Source organism: Plecotus auritus, assembly GCF_963455305.1.
Source record: "Plecotus auritus genome assembly, chromosome: 8".
Classification (NCBI taxonomy): domain Eukaryota; kingdom Metazoa; phylum Chordata; class Mammalia; order Chiroptera; family Vespertilionidae; genus Plecotus; species Plecotus auritus.
Genome location: NC_137782.1, coordinates 153,751,857 through 153,776,212, shown reverse-complemented (window position 1 = coordinate 153,776,212; position 24,356 = coordinate 153,751,857). Strand labels below are relative to the sequence as shown.

At 38.7% G+C, this 24,356-nt stretch overlaps 1 protein-coding gene across 1 annotated transcript; it reads right to left on the bottom strand.

The window, feature by feature from the left end:
• Nucleotides 1-1,816: 1,816 nt before the first annotated feature.
• LOC308256703 (transmembrane channel-like protein 1) lies at nucleotides 1,817-23,992 on the bottom strand (the record flags this gene model as incomplete). The annotated part of the gene is given in 6 exon segments (XM_080684962.1): nucleotides 1,817-2,071; nucleotides 18,964-19,015; nucleotides 22,070-22,224; nucleotides 22,228-22,834; nucleotides 22,836-22,981; nucleotides 22,985-23,992. Coding segments are annotated over 6 exon segments (2,223 nt in total).
• Between the last annotated feature and the right edge of the window lie 364 nt (nucleotides 23,993-24,356).

Sequence of the window (24,356 nt, the reverse complement as noted above, 5' to 3'; positions counted from 1 at the left end):
AAGATAGATTCAAAGGATGTGAAAAAACACCCCTTCTTCCTGATACCAGGCTGGGACGCCCCGCTGCCTGCCCTCACCCTTCATGCTCAGGCTGTCAGGACCAACCCATATGAGCAAACTAGTGGCCTGGTGCACGAAATTCGTGCACATTGAAATGGTATTAATTAGAGGAAATAATTTAATATTGCTATTTGCCCTTTCTCTGTAATAGAAGTGTGAGAGATGAAAGAAAATTAGTAAAATGTATATGAAAACTTTCCTCCTGTCAGAGTCTGGGGCACACCATGGGACCCAGAGTCAAGTCCCCGCCCACCCACATGCGCCTCAAAATCGCGTGAGACCCAGACCTAGCCTCCCCCCTACTCATTGGGATAGATCCAGACCTGGCTAGTCCCACCCTTGTCAAGCCCTGTCAGGCAGGGAATGTAGCCTCAGGTCCCCTGGCCCAGCGACAGGATGGGGGGCATGGCCTGAGGTCCCCCAGCCCAGACCAGGGTGGGGGGCATGGCCTGAGTTCCCTTGTCAAGCCCCGCCAGGCAGGGGGGGGCACAGCCTCAGGTCCCCCGGCCCGGCACCAGGAGGGGGGAACAACCTCAGGTCCCCTGTCAACCCCCATCAGCAGGGGGGTGCAGCCTCAGGTCTCCCCTGGGCGGGGGGCATGGCCTCAGTTCCCCTGACCCAGCACTGGGGGTGCACCTTGAGGTCCCCTATCAAGCCCTGCCAGGCAGGGGGGTGCAGCCTCAGGTTCCCTGGCTCGGTGCTGGGGTAGAGGATGTGGCCTGAGGTCCCCTGGCCTGGTGCCAGGGTGGGGGGCATGGCCTGAAGTCCCCTGTCAAGCCCCACCTGGTGGGGGGCGTGGCCTGAGGTCCCCCGGCCTGGCGCTGGGCAGGGGTAGCAGCCTGAGGTCCCCTAGCCCAGTACCAAGATGGGAAGGGCACCTTGAGGTCCCCTGTCAAGCCCTGCTGGGTGTGGAAGGCGGCCTGAGGTCCCCTGTCAAGCCCCACGGGGGCCGGGGAGGGCGTAGCCTCAGGTCCCTGCTGATTGCTTGTTAAGGCTCCTTATGGGAACTTGGCCTCAGCTGTGGGTGCAGCCATCTTTGTGATGGAGTGATGGTCAATTAGCATATTCCCTCTTCATTAGATAGGAGGATTCAACAAGGAATTCACAGGGACTGGGTCCACACTGAGCCACCCCCCCTCAATGTACAGCCCCTCACCACCACCAAGGAGGTGGCCTTCCCAGATTTCATGGCCCAGGGCTGCTAGCCCTCTCCCCCACTCCCACCCTGACAGACTTCTTCGTAGTTTTGTTTTTCAAAAAGGCCTTTGGGGAAAGGGGGGGACAAGCGGGGGCGGGGGAGAGAGAAGGAAAAAAAAAAGGTCTTTGAGGATCGCCAAATCCATTAAAGTAAAAAATTTAAAAATCATACCGTTTCTCAGCAGCATGAGGTTGCACATGGATCCTAAGGGATAAAGGATAACTAAACGCCTTCCCACATTCTTTACGTTCATTGCATTTCTCTCCCATGTAATTTCTCTTGGGCATAATATGGTTAGAATTCCTTCCAATGGCTTTTCCATATAGGTTATATTCCTGGGGTTTGTCTGCCGGTTGAGCTGGTGTCTGTTGATTAAGGGATAAGCAGTAGCTAAAGGCTTTCTCACTTCGCTAACTCACAGGAATGCTCCCCCATAGAAAGTCTGCATCTTCGCCTGCCATTAGATGGTTTCCCCCAATCTTCATTCTGCTTTTCAGTGGTCTGTTTTCACGTTGAGACTACAGTTCTGCACAGGTGTCTTGGAGAAGTCAGCCCTCCTCAGTCCTCAGCTGCTCCTGCTAAGCCCAAGTGAGCAGCAGGCCCCACGGGGGCCATGTTCCAAACGCTCTCCAGCATGTGGTCTCTGTCCAAGATTTTCCGAGCAGGGTCCAGCGATGCCCACGCATCCTGGCACCAGTCCACAGCCCCCTCCCCTAAGGTCACCGAGTCCTCTGACCGGGTTATCAGCAGCCGGGGAGCCATCACTTCTCCTCCACGTGCTCCTCCTGGAGACAGTTCTTGAAAATGTCCCCTCTGAAAGAGACAAGGACAGCAGCTGTCACCAGTTTATGTGGTGACGGTACTGGAGATCCCAGCCAGGAGGTAAGAGCTGGAGCTGCTTTTAGGTGCCAGATAGCCAGGAAAACAGCGGCGCTGGTACAGAAGGCAATGCGCTCTGGAGCCACTTGCGCTTCTGGTTGGGGCTGGGAAGGGGTGGAGGCCCCGCAGCACCTGGCACACCTGAGGCTGAGGCTGCGAATACACAATGCCAGAGCCTACAGGATAAACCTGTGTTCAAGTCTTTTTGCCCGGCCACTGCCTTCCTTCTGGCCGGCCTCTTTGCACTCACCCACCTCCACCCTACACTCTCATTACTTATCAGCTTCACCTGACCACACTGAGCCTGTCAGTTTCCACAAACTTGTGGTTCTAACCCTCTCTCATCCAGCCAAATTAACAGCAAGTTTCCTCTGCCTGCAGGAACCTCTGTCCATTCTTTTTTTTTTTTTAATCGTTCTTGTTGAAAGATTTTTTTCATTATGTTATCATGTGACATTCTATATATGTTAGACTTTTTGCCTTAAAATTCTTTTTTTTCCCTGAGATTAATGTAGCCACACCTGGTTTCTTTCATTAGTAATTGTCTGATAAACATTTCTCCACTGTAACTTTCAGCCTTTATGTGTCCTTAAGCTTTAGATGTATCTTTGGTAAATAGCATTTATCTGAATGATTTATCGGGACTAAATAAATAAAAACACCATTTCATCATTAGATAGAAAAATTATTGGGTGAGAAAGGCTTAAAGGTAACAAGACATTCATACAATGTCTCATAGCATCCTAATTAAAAGCAAAGAGAAAACTACATCTTACAATGTAGAGATTTCACATTCAAAACTTAATCGAATACGTATGCCCAACTGTGGGACAACCTGGTATTAGCTGTTCAGTGTGATGCAATAATAAATACCAACATTATCTATGTGATATCTTGCCAAAAACAGCCTGATTTTAATCTTGAGAAAAACATTTTCAAATTTCACAAGGTAGGACATTCTAAACTAGACAATAAGTTTATGCTCTTCAAAAAAAATTCAGTGTCATTAAAAACAAACAAGAAAATGGCAAGTAGAGTGTCTGGATCAAAAGACTGAGGTAACATAACGACCAAGTAGAATGTAAGAACTTTGAGTGGAACTTGGATTTAAAAAAAAAATACTGTATTTCACTTATGTGTAAAATCTTAAAAAAAAAACAAAGCTAACAAGTACAACAAAAATACAGAGAACAAACTGGAGTGAAGTAACAGAACAACCAAGTAGAATGTAAGAACTTTGAGTGGAACTTGGATTTTAAAAAAAAATACTGTATTTCACTTATGTGTAAAATCTAAAAAAAAACAACAAAGCTAACAACAACAACAAAAATACAGAGAACAAACTGATGGTTGCCAAAGGAGAGGAGAGTGAAGGATGGGTTAAACAATTAATGGAATTACAAAACAAATAAGCCACAGAGATATAGTGTACAGCACAAGGAAGTCAATAATATCATAGTAAATTTGCATGGTGTCAGATGGTTATTAGACTTATTGTGATAATCACATCATAAGCTATAAAGTATCAAATTACTATGTTGTACACCTGAGATTATGATACTGTATTCCAATTATACTTTAATTTTTCAAAAATGTAACTATATATTTCCCTAGTATCTATATATATAAAAGACTAATATGCTAAGTCTGACCATCTGACCGGTCACTATGACGTGCACTGACCACCAGGGGGCAGATGCTCAACACAGGAGCTGCTGAGCTGCAGTGACTTGGCAACGATGGTTCTCGGGTGACGTACTCTGAAACCAGAGAGAAGGGAGCCCGATTCCACCTGCGGCTGTGGGTTATGTTGTTGCTGGGGCACTGTCAGCCCCCAATCTGGTTTACTGCACACTTGCATTTGCATTCCACACCCTGTACGACAGCAACTTTGCAGAGTGCTCTTTCACACTCAGGGACCCCCTCGGGGGATGTCGGAGAACCAGTTTCAGACCTATCCCTATAGGCCAGGCCGAGGGACCCCACCTGCTGGAGGGACCCTGCTCACTCTGCAGACGCCAGGGAGGGACCGAAGGAGGTTGGCTCCAGGGTGTGTCCGGCCCATCTCTCCCAGTCCTGCCCTGTTTGGCCACCTTCTAATTAATTTCCTTTCAATGTGCACGAATCCGTGCACCAGGTCACTAGTAGACTATAATAGTATACTAGGTAATACTATTGAATTAATATTTTAGGTACGAGATTGGCATTGTAGTTATGCAGGAGAATGTCCTTATTCTCAGGATTTACAAGCTGAAATAGTTAAGGGTGAAGTGTTGTGATGGATTCAACTTAGAATGATGGGGGAGAGCAAGAATGAGAGAGAGAGAGATGACAGGGAAAAGAGAGAGGGAGATATAGCAAATTTGACAAATATTTACAATTAAATGAAAGATATATATGTCCATTTTCTTTAGTCTTAAAATTTTTCGAAATAAAAAGTTGGGGGAAATAATGTAGAAGATGATTCATTCACTCATTTCCCTTCACAAAAAAAAAAAAAAAAAAAAAAAAATCTAATTCTGAAATGTAGCCTAAAAGGATTTAGTAGGAACACATTTCATAGTGAAGGCTGATATACACTGAAACAACTCTCTACACAAGTTGGGGCATCTCCTTGTGGGGAGACCTTAAAACTTAGACTGGGGTTGTGATTGTCTAGAAGAGTTGATGTTACAGTCACCCAAGTTAAATATCTGGCTGAAAGCTAACAACTCAATGTCCCGTCTTGCTTAGGATTTTCTGGTTATTAACTTACTTCAATGATACTTATTAGCTTATAATTAGTTGAGAATTCTATAGAATGATACATCAAAATAATGTATTATTGAGAGTCTTTGAAACTATTATTCAGGCTTCAAAAATGTAGGTCAGCACACTGATGCAATAGACTTCCAGTAGTTAAATTGTGTCAATATTCCATATCTCTCAGAGAAGTTTAAAATAGAAGTCAATGGATTATGGAAATAAAATTTCTACAAGCCTAAAATCAACTTCTGGCCAATCTGGAATGTTGAGCCATTTTATGCTAAATATATTGTTAGCTAAGAATGTGTTTTACTATGTACATTGTGCCCTCTTTGAACAACCTGAGAATTTTAAGGTTGAATACACGATTAATGTTAACCTAAATATTGTCAATATGTTAGGGATCATAAAAGCTCTTGGGACAAATAAATATTTTACAAACATAAAATATTGTGAAAAAATGAGAAAGTTACAAGGGTAATTATGAAACAATGCAAATGTAAATATATATCAATTTCTAATTTTGTAAGTTATTTCTCATTTGCATTAAATACAAACATAAAGTAAGTCATTCCTATAACTACCAAAAATAGATGTAGTAATTAAACAGCAAGTGCTTTAAACGATCTACAAAAAATATACCACTAGGGCGTACAGCTGGTATATGAAATGTTGAACAAGTAATCAATCTGGCCTAGATATTGAACTATGTACATAATAAAATGCAATTATTTTACCAATTGATAAATTATCTGTGACACTTGTTAAATGGTCTATGGAGATATTTACTCAAGGCTCAAAAGAGCATTTTATCCAGCAAATACCTAAATCACCTAAGGAACTTTTGGGTATGTTTTTGAAGATTTCTAGGGTTGAAGATTTGTCTCGTTAATTAACACTTTTATCATCAAGAGCTTTCTTCTGTTTACAAACGTTATCCCTGGTTACATTTGATACCATTTTTCACGTTTAAAGTGAGCAAGTCAAAGTTTGTACTGATACAGTGCCATCATACTAATCAACTCCAATTTATTTCAAAAGGACTCATCTTGGATTCTGTTTTCCTGCTTCTCTGAATCTCTCTTGCAGTGGGGTGACTGACTGGTAGAGATGGAAAGGACCACTGGACCGCACAGGTCAGTGGTTTTCAATATGGACTCTGAGATTCTTCATGCTTTTCTCAGACACTTCTCTGTCTCCTAACCGGCAATCTGGGAAGCTGACATTTAGGGTAAAATCTTAACATATACATTTGAGGCTCGTGTACTTGTTTATTTTCTTTTATTTAGTTCTTAAACTTTTCAATAATTTTTTTTTTCTTTTCCTCTGTGGACCATTAATAACAAAGTTTCTGAATAAACCGTCAAATTTATCGACAGTAAAGTTGGACATATGGATATTTCCCCCAAAATTTATAGTTTTCAAGTGAAGTGCTGATCAAAAAGTAATTACAGTAAAATCTAGTTGTAATTTATGTCCCATATGTTGCAATTTGATTATTTACAATGCCATGGGTAAAAAGAACAAGATTAAATTTAAAATATATATATAAAAAAAAGTTACAGCTATGTTGCTTTAAGAAAGATGTCACGAGGATAATCATTTATTTTATTTTTAAAATTATAATTGTTTTTATTTTGTTTTAATTGATTTTGAATAAATAATATAATCACAAAATTCAAAAATCAATAAAGTATGAGAATGTCCAGTGACAGCCTTCATCCTTTTCACCCAGTCCCCCACCCTTCCCACAATTTCAAACAGGGTAACTGTCATTATTGTGTGTTTATGTACCACCTTAAACATTTCATACATATAAAAAGCAAATATGCATATGTATTTATCTATCCCCCTCCATTTTGCACAAATAAGATACTGTAAATCATTAATTAATGTAGGTTGGTATCGTGATAGACTTTTACACTTATCTTCAAAAGAAAGGATAATATTTAGTTGTATTAAGCATAGTTGACTCTGTAATTTATTTCACTTTTATTGTATAGTCTCTCTGAACAGCACCTTATATAATTTGTGGCCATTTCGGAATAATGAACAATAGCTAAACATATATTACATTATTGATTTTACGTTGAAGATCCTGACCTCAAGCAAATGCCTAATCAAAGTAATTTTCATCATGGATTTATTAATACTTGGTAATCCTTGCAATGTTACTCATCTGAGTTTCTGAAGCATAAAACTGTGAGGCGTTAAGGGCAGGCACCATGAATCATTCATAATTGTACCAGTACTGGGCCTGACATATAATAGATATTCAATAAATGTTCATTCAGATAAACTAAAGTATAACCAGAAGGCAGTAACCTGAGTGTTACATCAATTTCATTCACTGTTAGTAGAGGCATTCTGTGGTATATGTGAAAAGGCTTGCATTGGTCAGTTACTGTTTCACTTTACTTCCTCTTAGACATTTTTAAAATTCCAAACTGATGAGTAACCTCTCTAATCTCATACAATATAAACACTATGAATGTAATTACTATATTATTTTACTAATACATTACTTTAAGCCAAACAAAACTTAAACTCACCCTCCTCCCTTAGGGCTATTTAAAGGATAATTCAGTGGTCCTCAAACTATGGCCCGCGGGCCACATGCGGCCCACCGAGGACATTTACCCGGCCCGCTGGGTGCCGCTGCCTGACCTGCTTAGCAGCTGACTTGTCCCAGGCCCGCAGTGCACATAGGAATTTGTTCATAGCTTTTTTTTAAACTATAGTCCAGCCCTCCAACGGTCTGAGGGACAGTGAACTGGCCCCCTGTTTAAAAAGTTTGAGGACCCCTGGATAATTAAACATGTGCAACTAAAGAACAAGGTCCTTACAGGTGAAACATTATTGTTTCATCTACCTGGACAGACCATCAAGAAAGCAGAAATGCCCTTGTGATCACTACTGAGAAGGTAAGTTTATTTTTCCTGGGTTGTTGCATGGTGATGCATGTGACAAGGCCAACAAAGTGGAGGGAGAAGAAAGCTGACCTATCTGTGAAATGACCGTCACTGACATAGCAATTCTGGTTTCAAGAACCCTTGTGTGCAAATACTACAGAATTCATTTGGATGAAATTCCAAGCAGATGAAGAATATTTCTGACTAAACTCATCAAAGAATGAAATACTTTATATATACGTGCAGATTCGACATTAGGAATTTTCCCTTTGAAAAGATAAAGGCTAAAAGGAGGCTTGTTTAAAATAAATAAAATCATGTAAATGAACATAGATCGGGTCTACAAATGTGACAATACTAACTGCCATATACTTAATGTGCACCACCCCCCTTCAAATTCACATATTGAAACTTAATCCCCAGCATGCTAGTATTTGGAAGTGGGGCCTTTGGAGGTGATTAGATCGTGAAGGCAGAGCCCTCATGAATGGGATTAGGGCTCATACAAGACACCTCACAGAGCTCCCTCACTCCTTCCTTCTATCATGTGAGAACACAGGGAAAAGATAGTCATTTATGAAGCATCTGTGGGCCTGTATCAGTCACTGAATCTGCTAGCACCTTGATCTAGGACTTCTCAGCCTCCAGAATTAGTAAAAATAAATGTCTATTGTTTATAAGCCACTTAGTCTATATTTTGTTATAGCAGCCCAAACTAAGATACTAATGTAATATGTTACTTATAAACTTGAAATTTTTTCTGATATATAGTCTCAGGCAAGGGGAACAAAAGAAAAAATAAACAAATGGTATTATATCAAACTAAAAAGTTTTTGCACAGCAAAGGAAACCATCAACGGAACGAAGAAACAACCTACTAAAAAGGAGAACATATTTGCCAAGGATACATCTGATAAGGAGTTAATATCCAAAATTTATAAAGAACCCATACTACTCAACAACAAAAAAATCCAAATAAAAAATGGCCAGAAGTCCTGCACAGACATTTCTCCAAAGAGGACATACAACTTATATGTAATTTTAATAAGTAGAGTTTTTTCTTCAACACCCAGATGCTTCAACTGCCACCCCTACCAGCTAAATAGAAATGAGCACCAAACTCTTTCTTCCCATTGCTCATACCTGAAGAAGCATAAGCTCCCATGGTGCATTTGATTGGTGAAGCCCAGGTGTATTCTAGAAGCAAGGGAGGCTGCTGGGAATTTGAGTTCTGACTTCTGCAATAATAAGCCACCCTCATAACTGGGGATTTTCCAAAATATAGAACAACTAAACAAAAGATGACGGGTAAGCACAACTATGACAAATGTCCAATAAATAGTGATAGGGCAGGACTCACTGTACTCATCGTTCAGAGAAATTATGTGCAGTAACTAAGATCACAACCAGGATATGGCAGACTTCCCAGGACATTCTTTTCCTGATTGAATGTCCAAGTCTTCCAAATTAATACTTCTAAAGAGACTAACCACACACTAGATAGCCAGTGGACAAATTTTAACACGTAGAGGCAAAACTGCTTTCAGATCCAGTAAGCTGTGTTTTCTCACCCAAGGGAAGAGAAAACTATCAATGTCTGAGGATTCATCACATTTACACATGACACCATTGACATCTCAGCTTCTACTGAAGGCTTCAAAACAGTGAGTCTAAGGAGTTGGACAAAGGACAAATTTTGAACTGCGGTCCACTGGATGTTTCAGAGAGCTTGCAGCATATTTGATCATTGTGGACAAGCAGAACCTTGGTATTCATGTTTGTGGGAATTTTATGTGTGCTACTTAAATTGTGAATTGCAAATGGGCAGGAATCCCACTCTCACACTATTCCAATGGGCATTGGCTGTAATTCTTCCTTGGCGGAGAAGAAAACAATAAAGCCTCTCTCAGCTGTCCCTTATTCTCCTTTTCTTTATCCCTATCTCCCATTTTGCAGGTCTGTTCTTGCAGAACCATTTTTAAGACTGAAAATGATGACAGCAAAGCATGCCAATGCCTGATATGCTGAGAGAGGATTTCATACAGCTGCTGGCTTGACACATGCAGGACAGGCACCCTTTGTGCATGAGTATTGACTCATAAGCTCTCAGAGATAGAATAGTCGTCAAAACAATGGAACTCAGCTATGTTCTTCCTACAAATAAGACTGAGAAAATATAAAAGTAGATTTGGGGTCTCTCTGTTCATCAAATGTAGCTACTATGGTTCTCCAAATGACTTAAACTTTTCATCCATACCAGGGCACTAAAAGATACAATACAAATTGCATTTTTGAAATCTCGCTCTAATAAATATTGGTATTACTAGGAAAAGGTACTTTGGGACATGTACTAATTAAGGGGCACTGTGACTTCAAAGGACTTTTACCCTGAGGTTCTAAATGCAGACATATGGATATCTAAATCCTTCTTAATACCATAATGAGGAGGCTTGGTCTATATAATGAAGAAAAGCTGTTTTGTTCATTTATACTGATTGTGCCTTGCCCAGTACAACTACAGTGAAGCTAAACTGCAGTCTAGAAAAATCATTCAGGTAACTATCTATGTGACTGTCGATGTCAAATCTGCAAAAGTTACTCCGTGTTATATCAGCAGATGCATCTAAAAGTATAAAAATTGAGAAGTGAGGAAGCACCAAAGATCCTTTAAAAAAGCATTCAATTATCTATGATTTAAATGACTAGAGATTACTTAACAGTTTTCTAAAACAATTTTTTCAATCCAGCAGATTTTTTTTAAAAAACAAAGTTAATAGAATCCAAAATTTTTCGTATAAATTTTAAAAATTAACTAAATTTTCATGAAAATATTGAATTTGACCTCTTTATTCTGATTCCATGAAAAACAGTTTTAGATTAAACTAGAATATTAAAACTGCCACGGAGAATTTTGTGTTTTTGGACATCATTCCATATTTTATCTTGAAAAATCTATTTTCTTTGTGCCCTCCACTTTTGTCCTTTTCAACTCTACCCTACATTTTTATTTCATTATCGGCATACCACTCAGAAAAATAACAGTGGCAATGATTTATTGAAAATTTTATGAAATTCAAAGTGAAGTAAAATAGTGGGTTAGGAAAGAAAGTGCTATCCTGATTCTACCAACAGGTAACCTGATTTAATCTCTGGGGTGGTTTTGTTTTGGTGGGGGGGAGGGAGGGAAGAGATTCCAACAGAAATTGGACTAGGTAACTGTGCAAAGTCCATAAAATGTCTTTAAAATCTGGAATTCATCTGCAATCTATGCAGCCTTGTCATGGCTCCTAAAATTTGAGGTAGCATAACTGATCTTTGGCCATTACCACCTTCTTCAAATTCATTGGAAACGGAGTAGGCTGTAAATGTCTTGAGGTTAGGGAACCCCTTTTATAATCAGTTTTTATTTTTGTTTAAATAAAACACCCCAGACTTCACAAAGAATTCTTGATGGAGACTTGGGCTGGACAAAGAACATAGATTATGTTCTTTATCACTGAGTTATTAAAATTGAATAACATTAAGACCTAACCCAAAGAAGCAAAGAATTCCCAACCACCACTGATGTTCTTTTTTCTGCAGTTTCTAACATTCCGACATTTCATTTTTGTGTCCTTATTTTACTTTTTGGTCCTTAAACACATTGGGCTAAATCTCACTGGTAAACCACAGTCTAGGCTTTTTGCCACTCAGAGATTTAATAGAAAAAAATGTCTTACTCATAGTAAAAAATAAAATAGCCTTTATTCTTAATTATTCTATGGAAATATGGTCAGTGAGTTGCAAAGATTACATAAACCGATGAAAAACAAATAATTGCTCTTGATGAAATTCAGAAAATGAATAGCAGAATATATAACCAAGGGGTTTACCATGGTTACCTCTGAGTAAATAGAATATGTATTTTCACTTTCTTTTTATTAGTAGTAATTTCTAATTTAACAAAAGGCACATATTACTTTTGTAAAAAGGATAGACAATAAAATTCATGTTCAATTTTAAAAACACACAGCCGGACCTTAGCCTACAACAAAATTACAGAGATCCTTATTCTTTTATTCAAGCCTAGGGTCTTGAAGGATGATCAGGATTTAGGAAAAACACTTCACAATATTAAAAAAATTAATAAAACTAATAATTTAATAGTAATAAGATTAAACTTACTGTCCTTGACCACAACATTATGTGTCAAGGACTATGTGCCAAGGACTATTCTAAATGCATCCACCTTATTGAATTCTATCAACAACTCTACATGAAGTAGGTCATGCAAGTTTCCCATGTTACCTTTGAGGCAGCTGAGAATCAGAAAGGCCCAAGCACATAAAACCCTAAGTTCATAACTACTCAGCTGCATAGAGTCTCACAAGATATTCATTTTTGGTAGTGAATAATAATAATTTGTATTTATTGATTTTGCTCATTTGAATCATTTTGGAAAGTGTTTATTTTAGAAGTTCAGAAATTTAGAAATCTCTTGGCTCTAAATTTTATGTTAATTGAAACATACTTCAAAGGCTATCAATAAGGAGTAATAAAAAGGAAGTTAATTGGAAAGTTTGAAGCTGTGATTGATCCCCTGGAGGATATGTTGGCTTTTCTTCCAAGAGCATTTGGGAGTGGAGTTTGTTCTACTTAAGGAAATTAGCATTTTGGAGCTATTCCTTGGCCCCTCCACATGGCATGGCAGAAACTATCACTGTTTAAGCCTTGGTCCCCTAAATATATTTTTCTTCTCTTTAGAGTCCACGATGCTTTTATAAGAGACCTAGTAAGAAAGATGAATAGTAAGCCTTCCAGAAAAATCTGTAATTCTTGAGGATAAATGACAATATTCTGTTTTCTTTAGAATTTTCACTTTTTCTTTGCTAAGAATTAATAACCCTTCACATAATATTCTAAATTACTATCACTGAGCTTTCTCACTCAGATTATTGTGAGATATTAAAGAAAATAATCCTAACACCAAAGAAAAAACTTAAATGAGTTATTTTTATCGTGCATATGCAGAGCTAATTTATTTCTCTTAGATTGTACGAGGACTACAGTCATCCTTCAAAACAAGTGGGAGTTTTTACCTGCTGTTTCTCCCTATAGTGTAAAGCCTAATTTCACGTTTTTTGAAAGTATGTATAATTTATTTACAAGGGCCTCCAGACCATTTGTATCCACATCAGAGGACAGTAAAATAATGATAATCACTTATGGCAAGAACTTTTATAAACTGCAAAATATGAATGCTTTGTTTTAATTTACTCCTCTCTTGGGATCTGATAGTGATTGAATTCATAAGCTTATTCTGGCCTCTGGGCAAGTTCCATGCTGATTTATAAGGTGTGGAACTTTTAGTCAGTTCTGTTCTTTAGGATATTATTAATCAAAATCCAGAAGTAAATGGCTTAACCTGAGGCCAGAACGCCTGGATTTTCATTGTAGCTCTGACACTATCAAGGTCGTTAGGCTTGCATGAGTTTACATTTCTGGGCCTCAGTTTTCTCAACTACAAATTAAAAAACTTAAACACATGATTTTTCCAGTTCTAAAATTCTATGGTTTTTAAGAGATGTTCTGTTTCACATATGAGAAAATTATAAAGCCATCCTGACTCATCAAAACATGTAAACATTAAATGTTTAACTATTTGAGACATAGTAGTTACCTGTTATAAGTAATGATTATTTGGGGTTTTTTCATCATATCACCCTAGGCATATTGCCTAGAAAATACTGACTGTTCATATAGTTGCCTTAGGGTACTATATTATTCAGATGGACACACACCAAAAAATTTATTTATGGTGCATCTATATATATAAAACCCTAAGCGACCAGAACAACCGGAATGACCGATTGCTGTGATGTGCACTGCGGGGGGGCAGGGCCAGCCGGACCCCACCCATGCATGACTTTGTGCACCAGGACTCTAGTAAATTATGAAAGGAAACCACTTCTTAGCCTCTGCTTTCTCCAATCTTTGCTTTTTAATTAATTAGGTAGTCATTCACTCAGTAAACATTCAATAAGCATTTCTTGAACATTTATGTGTCATGTGATGGAGTAGACATTTTATGGTTTACATTATCTTTTCCTTGAAATTCTAAAGGGTAGAAAACTGAATATTAGAGAAGTTACATCTGGTTCAAAGATGGGGAGTTGATAAGTGGTGGGGCCACAATTTGAACCCAGATTTGTTGGATCTGTGCCAAATAGTTTTGTTTGCCCTCCAGAACCATTCTTCATTCTTTTCCATTTTACCCCCAACCAGGAGGTTGACCTGTATGATTATATCAATCAGCCATTATGGAAGCCCAAAAAGAGATACTAGGGAAGGAAGAGAGTAAGGACAGATGAGGTCTTTATGGCAGTGCCTCTTTCCTTCCAGGTTCATCTAGGACTAGTCATGTCCCTTCACCATAGCTCAGTGTCTCATTCAACTTGGCCCACCCTACACAATTCTTCCCTGCTAGGTATGGTCACAATCCTTACCCCAGCAGGTCCAGTAATGGTGACAACTCTGGGGTACTGTGCTTTTACCTATAATTTCCTACATTCAGTCCTTACTTTGGGAAATAGTCATTTTTAAGCCCTTGCAAAGATTATCCTTATTTAAGTGTGCCATTCCTTTCTTGCTTGGACCCTGACTAAAACAGGCACTGAAACTCTTGCTACTATGCCATGCCATGCTGTTCACACATCAGGACACACAAACTCCCTGATTTAACCAAGTATTTGGGATCAGATATCTTCCAAATGCAACAATAAGAGGTGCTATTTAAAAAACATTACTGTTCTGTTCCTATATTTCTCATCAATTAAAACCTGAAATCAGCGAAGTTACAGGATTCAAGGATGATTAAAATTCTGTTGTGCCTCAGAATGCTTTGCATCAGAATGATTCAAACAAATAAATCTAACCCACAATAGGACTAAATAACTGACCCACTATCAGTTTCCACCAGTGGAGGAAAATATTCTTGACATGTGATCCCTTCAACTGCCCACACTTCAATCCAGAGTCTAGGATTAAGTTTGAAAAGAGAATTACAATATAGGAAGGATTATGTGACATCACAAAAGAGCACTAACTTTTAATGTTATTTATATTGCCTGGGGGATTGACATTAATTTCTTTTTGTCTCAAAACATCTTCTATCTGAAAATAAATAGTGGGAGGAATTTCTATTGATTCTATCAAATAGGCAGAATTCTTAGAGTATAGGTGTCCTAACATCCTGCCTGAGGAAGATAGCCACACACCAACCTCTTTATTTGAATCAATTAGGTAATGAGCCACAGGTGCTAGAATTTCTTGGCCTGAAGCAGGCAAGAGCTGATTAATTTAAATGTCGGTGCACTAACTAAAAAGACTTGCTTACACATTGAAAAAGAAGTCTCTAGACTGTGCATCCCCCCTAACATAGGATCTTCTGACCTGGGATTTTATGCCTGGGTTTCCAGGAATTTTAAAACCACTGAAATGTGTGAAAAAACCTGTGTGCATGTGCTTTTGACTGGAGAGGGACTCCATGGCATTAATGAGGATCACAAAGAAGTCTAAGAACCAAAGTTAATAGTGTCTGCTTCATTGGCTAGACCAAGAAATACAGATTAGTAGACAAGATACTTCAATATTATTCTGATTTCATATACTCACCAGGCTACTTTCTGTTTTTGCTTTAATGTCCCACATAGGGTTTTAGAAAGAAACATCTTAACATTAATTATTGCATTCGCTAAAAAATCAATTTTATGGATTTGAAATAGATCCTTTTATCCTTTTCTCAATGCTTGAATCCCCCTGAATAAGTTATTGATCAAATTTGCAGACCTATTGAACTGGAGAACTGGACCTAGGAACAAAACAATAACAAAAGAAATCTCTGACATCTTTGAGATCTCTTCTGACCACCAATCATAACCCACAATCATGCAGCCTCTCACTACTAAAGCTTTAACCTGGAGTTTTAAAATGCAAACCTTGAATATTGAAAATGCTCAAATATTCTGGTACTATGTTTGGCATATATTTATTACTTTTTTCTCACCAGGGAATCAGCAATGTACAATTTAGTGACTATTAAAAAATATTTTTATTTGAAAAGTAGAGATCCTGAGGATATAATAAAGAATAACATATATTTTGAGGGAACAGGGTAGTAATTGCTCCTTTCCATCCAGATCAGTGGATTTCATTTTGGGAGCTATGTGGTAGAATTTAATAATGTATTTGGTCAGCTTTGTCCCCAAAGAGTTATTGATGTGACTTTTTTAAGGTTACATTTTTCTATTATTGTGTTCAGATAAAGGAGAACTCTCTTCAAAGGAAATATGCTAGAAAGAAATCCATTATGATACTGTAATGAATGTCTTTCACCAAATGAGGGATAGAGAATTAAGGCTATAAACTCCAATTCTCTTATCCATGCTGGAAAAAAACTTTGTATCTCTAGTTCCCATCATAAGATGCTGCCTTTTAGCACCATTATAACCCTATAGGGGCACTTCTTCTATAGTCTCTTCTATAACCCTCAAATTTCTTCCAAACTCTCTCAAAACCAGCACCCATGCCTTCCTGTGGGTCAAAGCCAATGGTCACTTATTGATCTTTATCATCCTTGAGTTTCTTCTACTATTTGCATGATCACTCCCTTCTCCAAACACTCTACCTCTTTGGTCACTGTTTAACTACTGAGATTATCTTCCTTTGGTCTCCTCAGATCTCTCTGTTCATTCTCCCTCATCGCCATTACTAATTACTCAGTGCCTCAGGACTTCCCTCAAATATTGTATTCACCATGGTTCTATCCTTGATACTTTTCTCATTGAGAAATCTCATCCACCACTCCCATGTGGCAACACCCATATCTGTATCTTTATGCCAGGCCACTCTGCTAAATATATAAATCCAGTACATCTAAATACCAACCAGGCATCCTTACACAGGTACTTCAGACTTGCCTGCCCCAGATGGAATTCAATCTTCCTTTACTTTCCCCCTAGTTCAGTGGTCAGCAAACCGCGGCTCGCGAGCCACATGCGGCTCTTTGGCCCCTTGAGTGTGGCTCTTCCACAAAATACCACGGCCTGGGCAAGTCTATTTTGAAGAAGTGGCATTAGAAGAAGTTTAAGTTTAAAAAATTTGGCTCTCAAAAGAAATTTCAATCGTTGTACTGTTGATATTTGGCTCTGTTGACTAATGAGTTTGCCGACCACTGCCCTAGTCAAACTAGTTACTCCTTCTATAACCTCTCCTTAGCTTACTATTTTCACCATCCACCTAGGCATTCAAGTCAGAGGTGATTAACTCTCTCTGAGACCTTTGAACAAGTAATAATCTTTGAACTTCATCCTCATGAATAAATAGAAACTTACTAGTTTTTTTAAAAAACAACACAAAAGAGCATTCCAAGAATGAAACAAGATTTTCAGAAAGTCAACAAGTTGAACACTTTTATGTGTTTTTTAATTTAAAGTTCATTTAAAAATTAAAAAAACAAAGATGGGGGAAAGTCATTAAGTCATGCAACAGTGTGTGTGTGTGTGTGTGTGTGTGTGTGTGTGTGTGTATTCATGCTGAGTGAAATCTAAAGGAGAAGAAAATATATGAAATGGGGGTTCCAAAAAGAGTTGTTTTGAACTGAATCTAAGGAATAGATCTGAGACCAATGTACAGCAAGACGTGTTTAGAGACTGATAAGAAACTATTGGCATAGGTTATAGAAAATATAGTAGAAACTGGCAAGGAATGAAATAGAAGTAAATTAGGGTTAGGTTGTAAAGGATCTTGTGTATCATGCTAAGGCGTTAAACTTCACTCTGTAAGCAATAGGAGGTCTCTAATGATCCTCAGAGAACTGTCTTTTTTTAGCAACACCTTATGGCTTTCATATTGTCTCTACTGGTTTCCAAGTTCTCATCAGATCTATCCTGAGCCATCCTTGAGAAACTTATAACTCTCAAAGAGCCATTCACTATTTGTTGTTCAAGGTTCATGAAGATTACAACAGCATAGTACTACTCCTAAAACCTTCTTAATAGGAAACTGTAGTGAATATTGTGTTGGATAACCACAATCTAAGTCCCTATCTTTTGGAAACAGAAACTCAATTTCCCTTTGAGGGTCACCTCTCTTTTACTGAAGTCTGTGTATTTCAACCAGAGATGACCCTTTGTCCAACTCCTGCATCCTTTCCCCCACCAACTGGGTCATTTTAACACACTGGCCACAGTAACTCTTTAGGAATAGTTCAGTCAGGTAAAACAATGTTGAGGTGTTTTGTTTGAACTATTAAGGAAGATGCTATTATTTCTATTGAATTTGAACTTGAGAAGATGTAAGTGTGAAACAACTGGCAACCAACTTATCCTCACCAAGAGCCTGCAGATGAAATCAACATGGAATAAAACAAAAGCAAGAGATGTCTACACCTGTGTGTTGAGTGCTGTGGAGATGCACTATAGTCAATGCCTGGCCCCTACCTTCAATAAGCTTAAACTATATCTGAGAATATGTAACTATGACAGTAATGGTCAAGTATAAAAAAGAAAACTTGAAGACTACGGTCCCTACTTTACATAACAGTGAGCCCAGAAAATTAGACAGGAGTTGTTTTGTTTCTTCCCTATTGAAATAAGCAAGAGAGGTACCAAGCTGCCCAAATTAGAGAAAGGGGAGTTTGAAGGAGTATAAATTAAGGCATTTAGGCTTTCATTTGTCTCTCAATTTTTTTCTCCCTTCTCGCATAAACTCATACTCTTAAATAGTAATGAATAAAAATTTTTTTTACTCCCTATCTGCCCTAGCATTTATTGTGAATTGTCTTATAACCATGATTTTTCTGTAGAAAGGAATGTTGGCATACTTATTTTATTATTTTTTGTAGCAAATGAATTTTTCTTCATGAAAAAAAAACCTGCAAATATTGCCCTGTAATCTCCACTCTTTTGTACACTGTAACATTATGGAAGAGATTATGTTTGTTGAATCCTTTTGGAAATTAAGAAATGAAGCCACGCCTCTGATTTGTCTATTGAGGTTAACATGTGGCCACTGTAGCTTTGTTTTTGTTTTGATTTTGCTTATCAGTTTGCTGTATAGCTAGCTCATAATTTTTAACAGAATTTTAAAACTGATTGACAGGCAACAAAAGTTAGACTGAGAAATGCTCACCTGATCCGAGCGCAATCCAGGGATGGTGATGGAAGAAAGATGTTTAAGAAAGCTGGAAACCAGGAGAAAAGGCTGATTGAGTGAGATAGTGAGATGAAGAATAGAGAAAGAATTTAAGGGGATCTGGACAGAGCAGACTGAAAACACCAATAAGTAAAACTATCTCCATTTATATTTTAGATAGCTCAAAATACACTTTCAAGGATGTGGAGGCATTAAAGGGTATGGCACATTTGTGAACTGTCAAAAATTTGAGTGTGTGTGTTAATAAATGGCGTGAGATTGGGTTGGTGGCAAAGAGAAAGCACCTAGAGGAGAGATTTTACATATAAAGGAGAAAATATACATATACATATATAAAATAAAATCATGCTGAGTAAAATCCAAAGGAGGGGAAATTATATGAAATCGAAGTTCCAAGGAGAGTTGTTTTGAACTTAACCCAAGGAGTAGACCTGAGATCAAAGTACAGAACTGAAAATCAGAGGACCGTAACTGCCTCATCGTGTAAATGCCCCAGCACTGTTTCTATCTGGCTCATACTGGATCTAGTAATGAGGCCATCTGCTTGTAATGCTTGCTCTGTGTGTGGCTTATGCCCAATAATCGCCACGCCTTCCAGCAAAGTCATTTTCACACTGTATTTGACAGACAGAGCATGTGTTTATGCTAAAAACACTGCAGGAAATGGGTATTGGGAGAAATCAAAAAAGCCTTGACCTTGGAAGAAGACAGCCCTGAGCTCTAAGGAGGTAATAGTAAAGAGCTAGAGGCAGTGTAATGCTGAGGAACCTTCTCTAAGCAACTCCTTAGACCCGTATCACACCATGGTAGGCAAGAACATCTGTTTGAAGTTGCTTTGGGGGAAGACAGATTATGATGGCCTCATTCTTTGCTTTTGAATTGGCTTTATTTTCTTCAGTAGTTAGTTAAAGGGAGAAAAGCCAAAAATGACTTTGAAAATATTAGTGGGAACCCCATAGCCAACTAGATAAAGCCCAAATTACTTATCATGATCCTTTACAACCTGACCCCATCTTACTTTGCTACCAACCCAAGCTCATACCATTTATTATCACATACACTCAAATTTTTTGACAGTTCACAAATATGGTATACCCTTTTAATGCCTCCACATAATTGAAAGTGAAGTTTGAGCTGTCTAAAATATAATTTTCACCTTTTCCCAAAAGGATCAAGGAAAGGTAAATTTCCCCAAGATCAGACAACTTCTGAGTGTATGACATGATAATAAGACATTTGAGATGAAAAAAGAATCAAAAGGAATGTTCATAAAGTTTGAATGGAGATGCTCAGGCAAGAGATCACATGCCATGGTTCCCCATAGTATTTCCTACATTTAGAGAACTGGACTGGTGTGATGACATCAACCTCTATGGAGGCTTATCTTCAGAAATATCTCAGTGGTATTTGTCTTTCATCATAGTGAGTCTGAGGATCTTACAAAGATAATCTGTTAGATTATTCAAGGTTCTATTGACAAGCAAGTTCTTTCTGGTCTTCATTATCAGGAATAATTTTTCTTCACCTAGAAAGCTAAATTTGTTTTGCTTTATAGAAACTGGGCCCTCATGAGTGGCCATAGTTAGATATCTGCATTAGCAACTGGAAAGGTTAGAAGCAAATTTGGGGCCCATCCTTTGTGAGTATATAGGATTCTTTTTCCAAGTAAAAATAAGCACTAGCTGTATTAAATCATCTTCATTATAATCTAATGAGACAATAAAATCAGCATATCAACAGATAATTTCATTTCTTACATCATAGTAATATTTTCATGCAGATAACAGAAGGTTTTGTTTCACAATGCAACTGCTGTAAGTTAAATTGATTCAATTTAATTAACAAGCATTTATTCGGAGCCTACCTGTGCACAGCACTATACTAGGCATACAAAAGAGATAGAAAATAAGATCCCTGCTCATTGGAAGCTTACAATCTGGATAGGAAAGATCCACACATACAAGAAACAATAAAGAACCATTACAATTTGCAGGAAAGTCAATAAATTAATAAAATCTGAATTAAAAACACAAGAGTCCAAATGAAGACTATCAAGGGAGTGATACAATTGGGAATAAAGACTAGTCTGGATAATTTGACCAGAGGAAGCAAGCCTTGAATTTGGTGTGATGGAAGTAATGAGCACGTGGATTGGTAGAGGAACAGGGTGATCATTCGATGGCCAGTAAAAGATAGAAAAGAAGGAGATATTCAAAGACAGGGCAATACAAACCAGCAAGTCAATTGCAGGGAATGGCAGGCAAATTGGCTTACCTCTGGAAAAGGATATGAGCTAGGAGGTGTAATTGAAGTCACACAGGCCAGCTAAGAGCATTCAAAGTCAAGTTAAACTTTAAATAAATAATAATGCTTAAGCACATCTATAAACTGAAGCTCCACCCCCCTATAAAAGTATTTTCCTAACCTTAACAAAAAGCAAAGCAAAACTATGCAATATGAGAATCTAAACTCAGGAGATATGATCATTGGAGGTCAAATGATCAGACTGTGATACAATAGTAATCATTTGTGGTATCTTTTTTTTTTTAACTCATAAAAGTTGGGTTGTCTAAGACCCATGTACCTCCTCAGCCCTGTGCTGATCTGGTCCTTAATTCACTTAGATATTTCTTCAAAAACAGCCATTTTATTTTATATTAAATCCAGCAGCAAATAAAAAGGCCTTGGGTGTATATTTGTATGGGTCATGGATGGGGAGACAAGTAGGGAAAAAAAAGAGAAAACAGGGTGTTGGTTTCAAACAGTGGGTTAACAAATGCTTAAAATGAGTACTTTATGAAGATATTTCTAAACTTGGAAAAAGTAGGTATAGTAGTCCTGCTCCCAGGCCAAGAACACTAAGGCAGAAGAAATGTACAAAGTGAAATGTGCATAAGGTTTCTAAATTAACCTATAGTGCTGAACCACATCCTCTTTTAAATTCAATTTGTTAGAGAAAAAAATGTCAAGGAAATGGGTCAGGGGAGAAAATGGCAGTTCGGGATCAAATCCTTAATTTGGATTAAGGTGGAGATCCTTCTTGTCTCAGTAGGCCTGGTGATGACTTATTGACCAGTCTGACCTTGATAATCCATCAGGGTTAAAACAGGAGCATAGCAACTCCACAATGCTTGTTCCTGAGCCTTCACATAAGTCATCGCCTTTAAACAGCAAGGAGAAGAGTACTTCTGGGTCCCCAACATATCTGTGAAAGTTACTGGCCACCATCTTCTTGTTTCACAGTTTGTTCTCCAGAGCTTGCTGTTTTATCTTCTTTTGTAGATCCAGGTTGGCTGCCTTCTGGCCCTTTGCAGTAGCATTCAGATAATAGATGGTAAAAACCATAACCAAAATCACAGCAATGACCAGTCCAGGATTAGAAAGCTGTCTCAAGATCTTCGCCATCCAGCTTGGGAAATCATGCCCCAGTGTTTCTCCAATGACTTCGAACATCCTATTTTTGCCACTGAAGGGGCCACAGTCAAAAGATGGCAGGAGGGAGATGATCATGTACAGGACGGGCATGGTGGACAGGAAGAGGATGAGCAAGAGCATACCCAGGTAGAAATCATTCGATCTGGAAGCTTTGAAGACTCTGGCCTCAGGGATGTTGCAACGCATCACGGCCCAGCACTGGAAGTACATGGATGTGTGGAATCGAAGGATATTGATGCCTGGGAGGCTGGGAGCAAAGAAAGAGCCCATCCAGATCATGCCTTGGTTGAAGACCAGAGCGAGGACGTTGCCACTGATGTCAAATTCGGTGTATGAAAGATATCCATATTCTAAATCCCAGCACCAGCAGTAATTGCAAAATCTTACAAAACATGCCCGGAGAAAGTCCCCAATCAGAAACAGTCAGCCGCACAAATTCCTGCCCCACCATTGTTTCCCAGCAGGGTCCTCGAGGTACATCTGCAGGGTGCACAAAAAAGGGTGCCCCAGTGCTATTTCCAGTGAGTATTGCATTGTAGGTCTTGATCAAGTTGGCTTCCTACAGGGTAATATGGAGCCTTACTAGCTTTTCCTCTTCAATCTTGTTGTTGATCTCATCCAACAAGGCAAGAATAAATACATACAAGTTGCCCAAAAGAAGAGCAAAACTGCGTATCAGTAGCCATTTTAGAGCAATGAGGGGATGGTAGTCTTCCAATTCAGCAAACAAGTCAAACCATGTTGGACAGCACATCCCCAGGAGGGACATGACCATGTTCATTTCATTTTTTTCCCACCACCCAAGGGTGTCAGGATCTTGCTGTGCAAATTCCTGGGATCTCTTCACAGCCCAAAAGATGAGGTATCCACTCGTGGCAAGTGTTAGAAACACGAAGAAGTTAGCGAGAAATCTCAGGAATCTGATCAAGTGGACGTTTTCTTCTACTTGGTCCGCTCTTTCTTCAATTATAGCTTCCTTAAAGTTCATTGTGATAGAACTTAATTTGTTGTCTGCTGTTTCCGGATTGCTGATCAGGTAGTCCCAGCTGGTGAACACCTTCCAGCTGAAGTTGAAGATGTTGTCATCACCACCCCCATCCTCACCAATATTTTGGGTCATTGCTCTAAGGACAAGCAGAAAGCTGTATCCGATGCAGCTGATCCCCCCCAGAAAATAGGAGAGCAGCAACCTGAAATTCATCCACCCAATCGTTCGTTGATTGTCATAATAGCCAGAAAAGAGGATGGAATATGGTGCCAAGCCGTTGAAGTCGTACAACACACCAAAGTTCACCGCCGTCGCCTCTTCAGCTCTGGGAACTGTCTTTCTAGGTAAACTGCCATATGGCAAACCCCAGAGGTACTCTGGCAACATGATGAGGCTAAATGTCAGAATGAAGAGAACCATATTTACTCCATACATCCATCTCCTGAAGAGGAAGTATGAAGCCACCGATGAGCCAAACTGACTTTCAATTGCTTTGATTTTATTTTCCCATGGGAGTATATAGGATTTTATGCCAAGAATCAGCAAACTTTTTATAAAAGGCCAGATAGTAAATATTTTCATCTCTGTGGACCATATTGACCCTACCACAACTAGTCAACTCTGCATGGTAGTGTGAAAGCAGCCATAAACAATGCACAAACAGATGGGTGTGACCGTGTTTCAATAAAACTTTATTTACAAAAACTGACAGTATGCTGGAATCAACCGCTTGGCTGTAGCTTGCTAACCCTGCTCTATGGCAGGTTTTTGTAACAAAGTCTCATTCATGATTCTGTTTTATTTCTTTCACTTACTTTTCTCCTTGTTCTTTCTCACTCTTTTACTTACGTTATATGGCTATGGCTTATGTAATTGTGCTGCCTTTTTTGTATTTTCTAACGTAATAAATACTTAAATAAAAGTGTTAAAATTAACTGGTTATAGG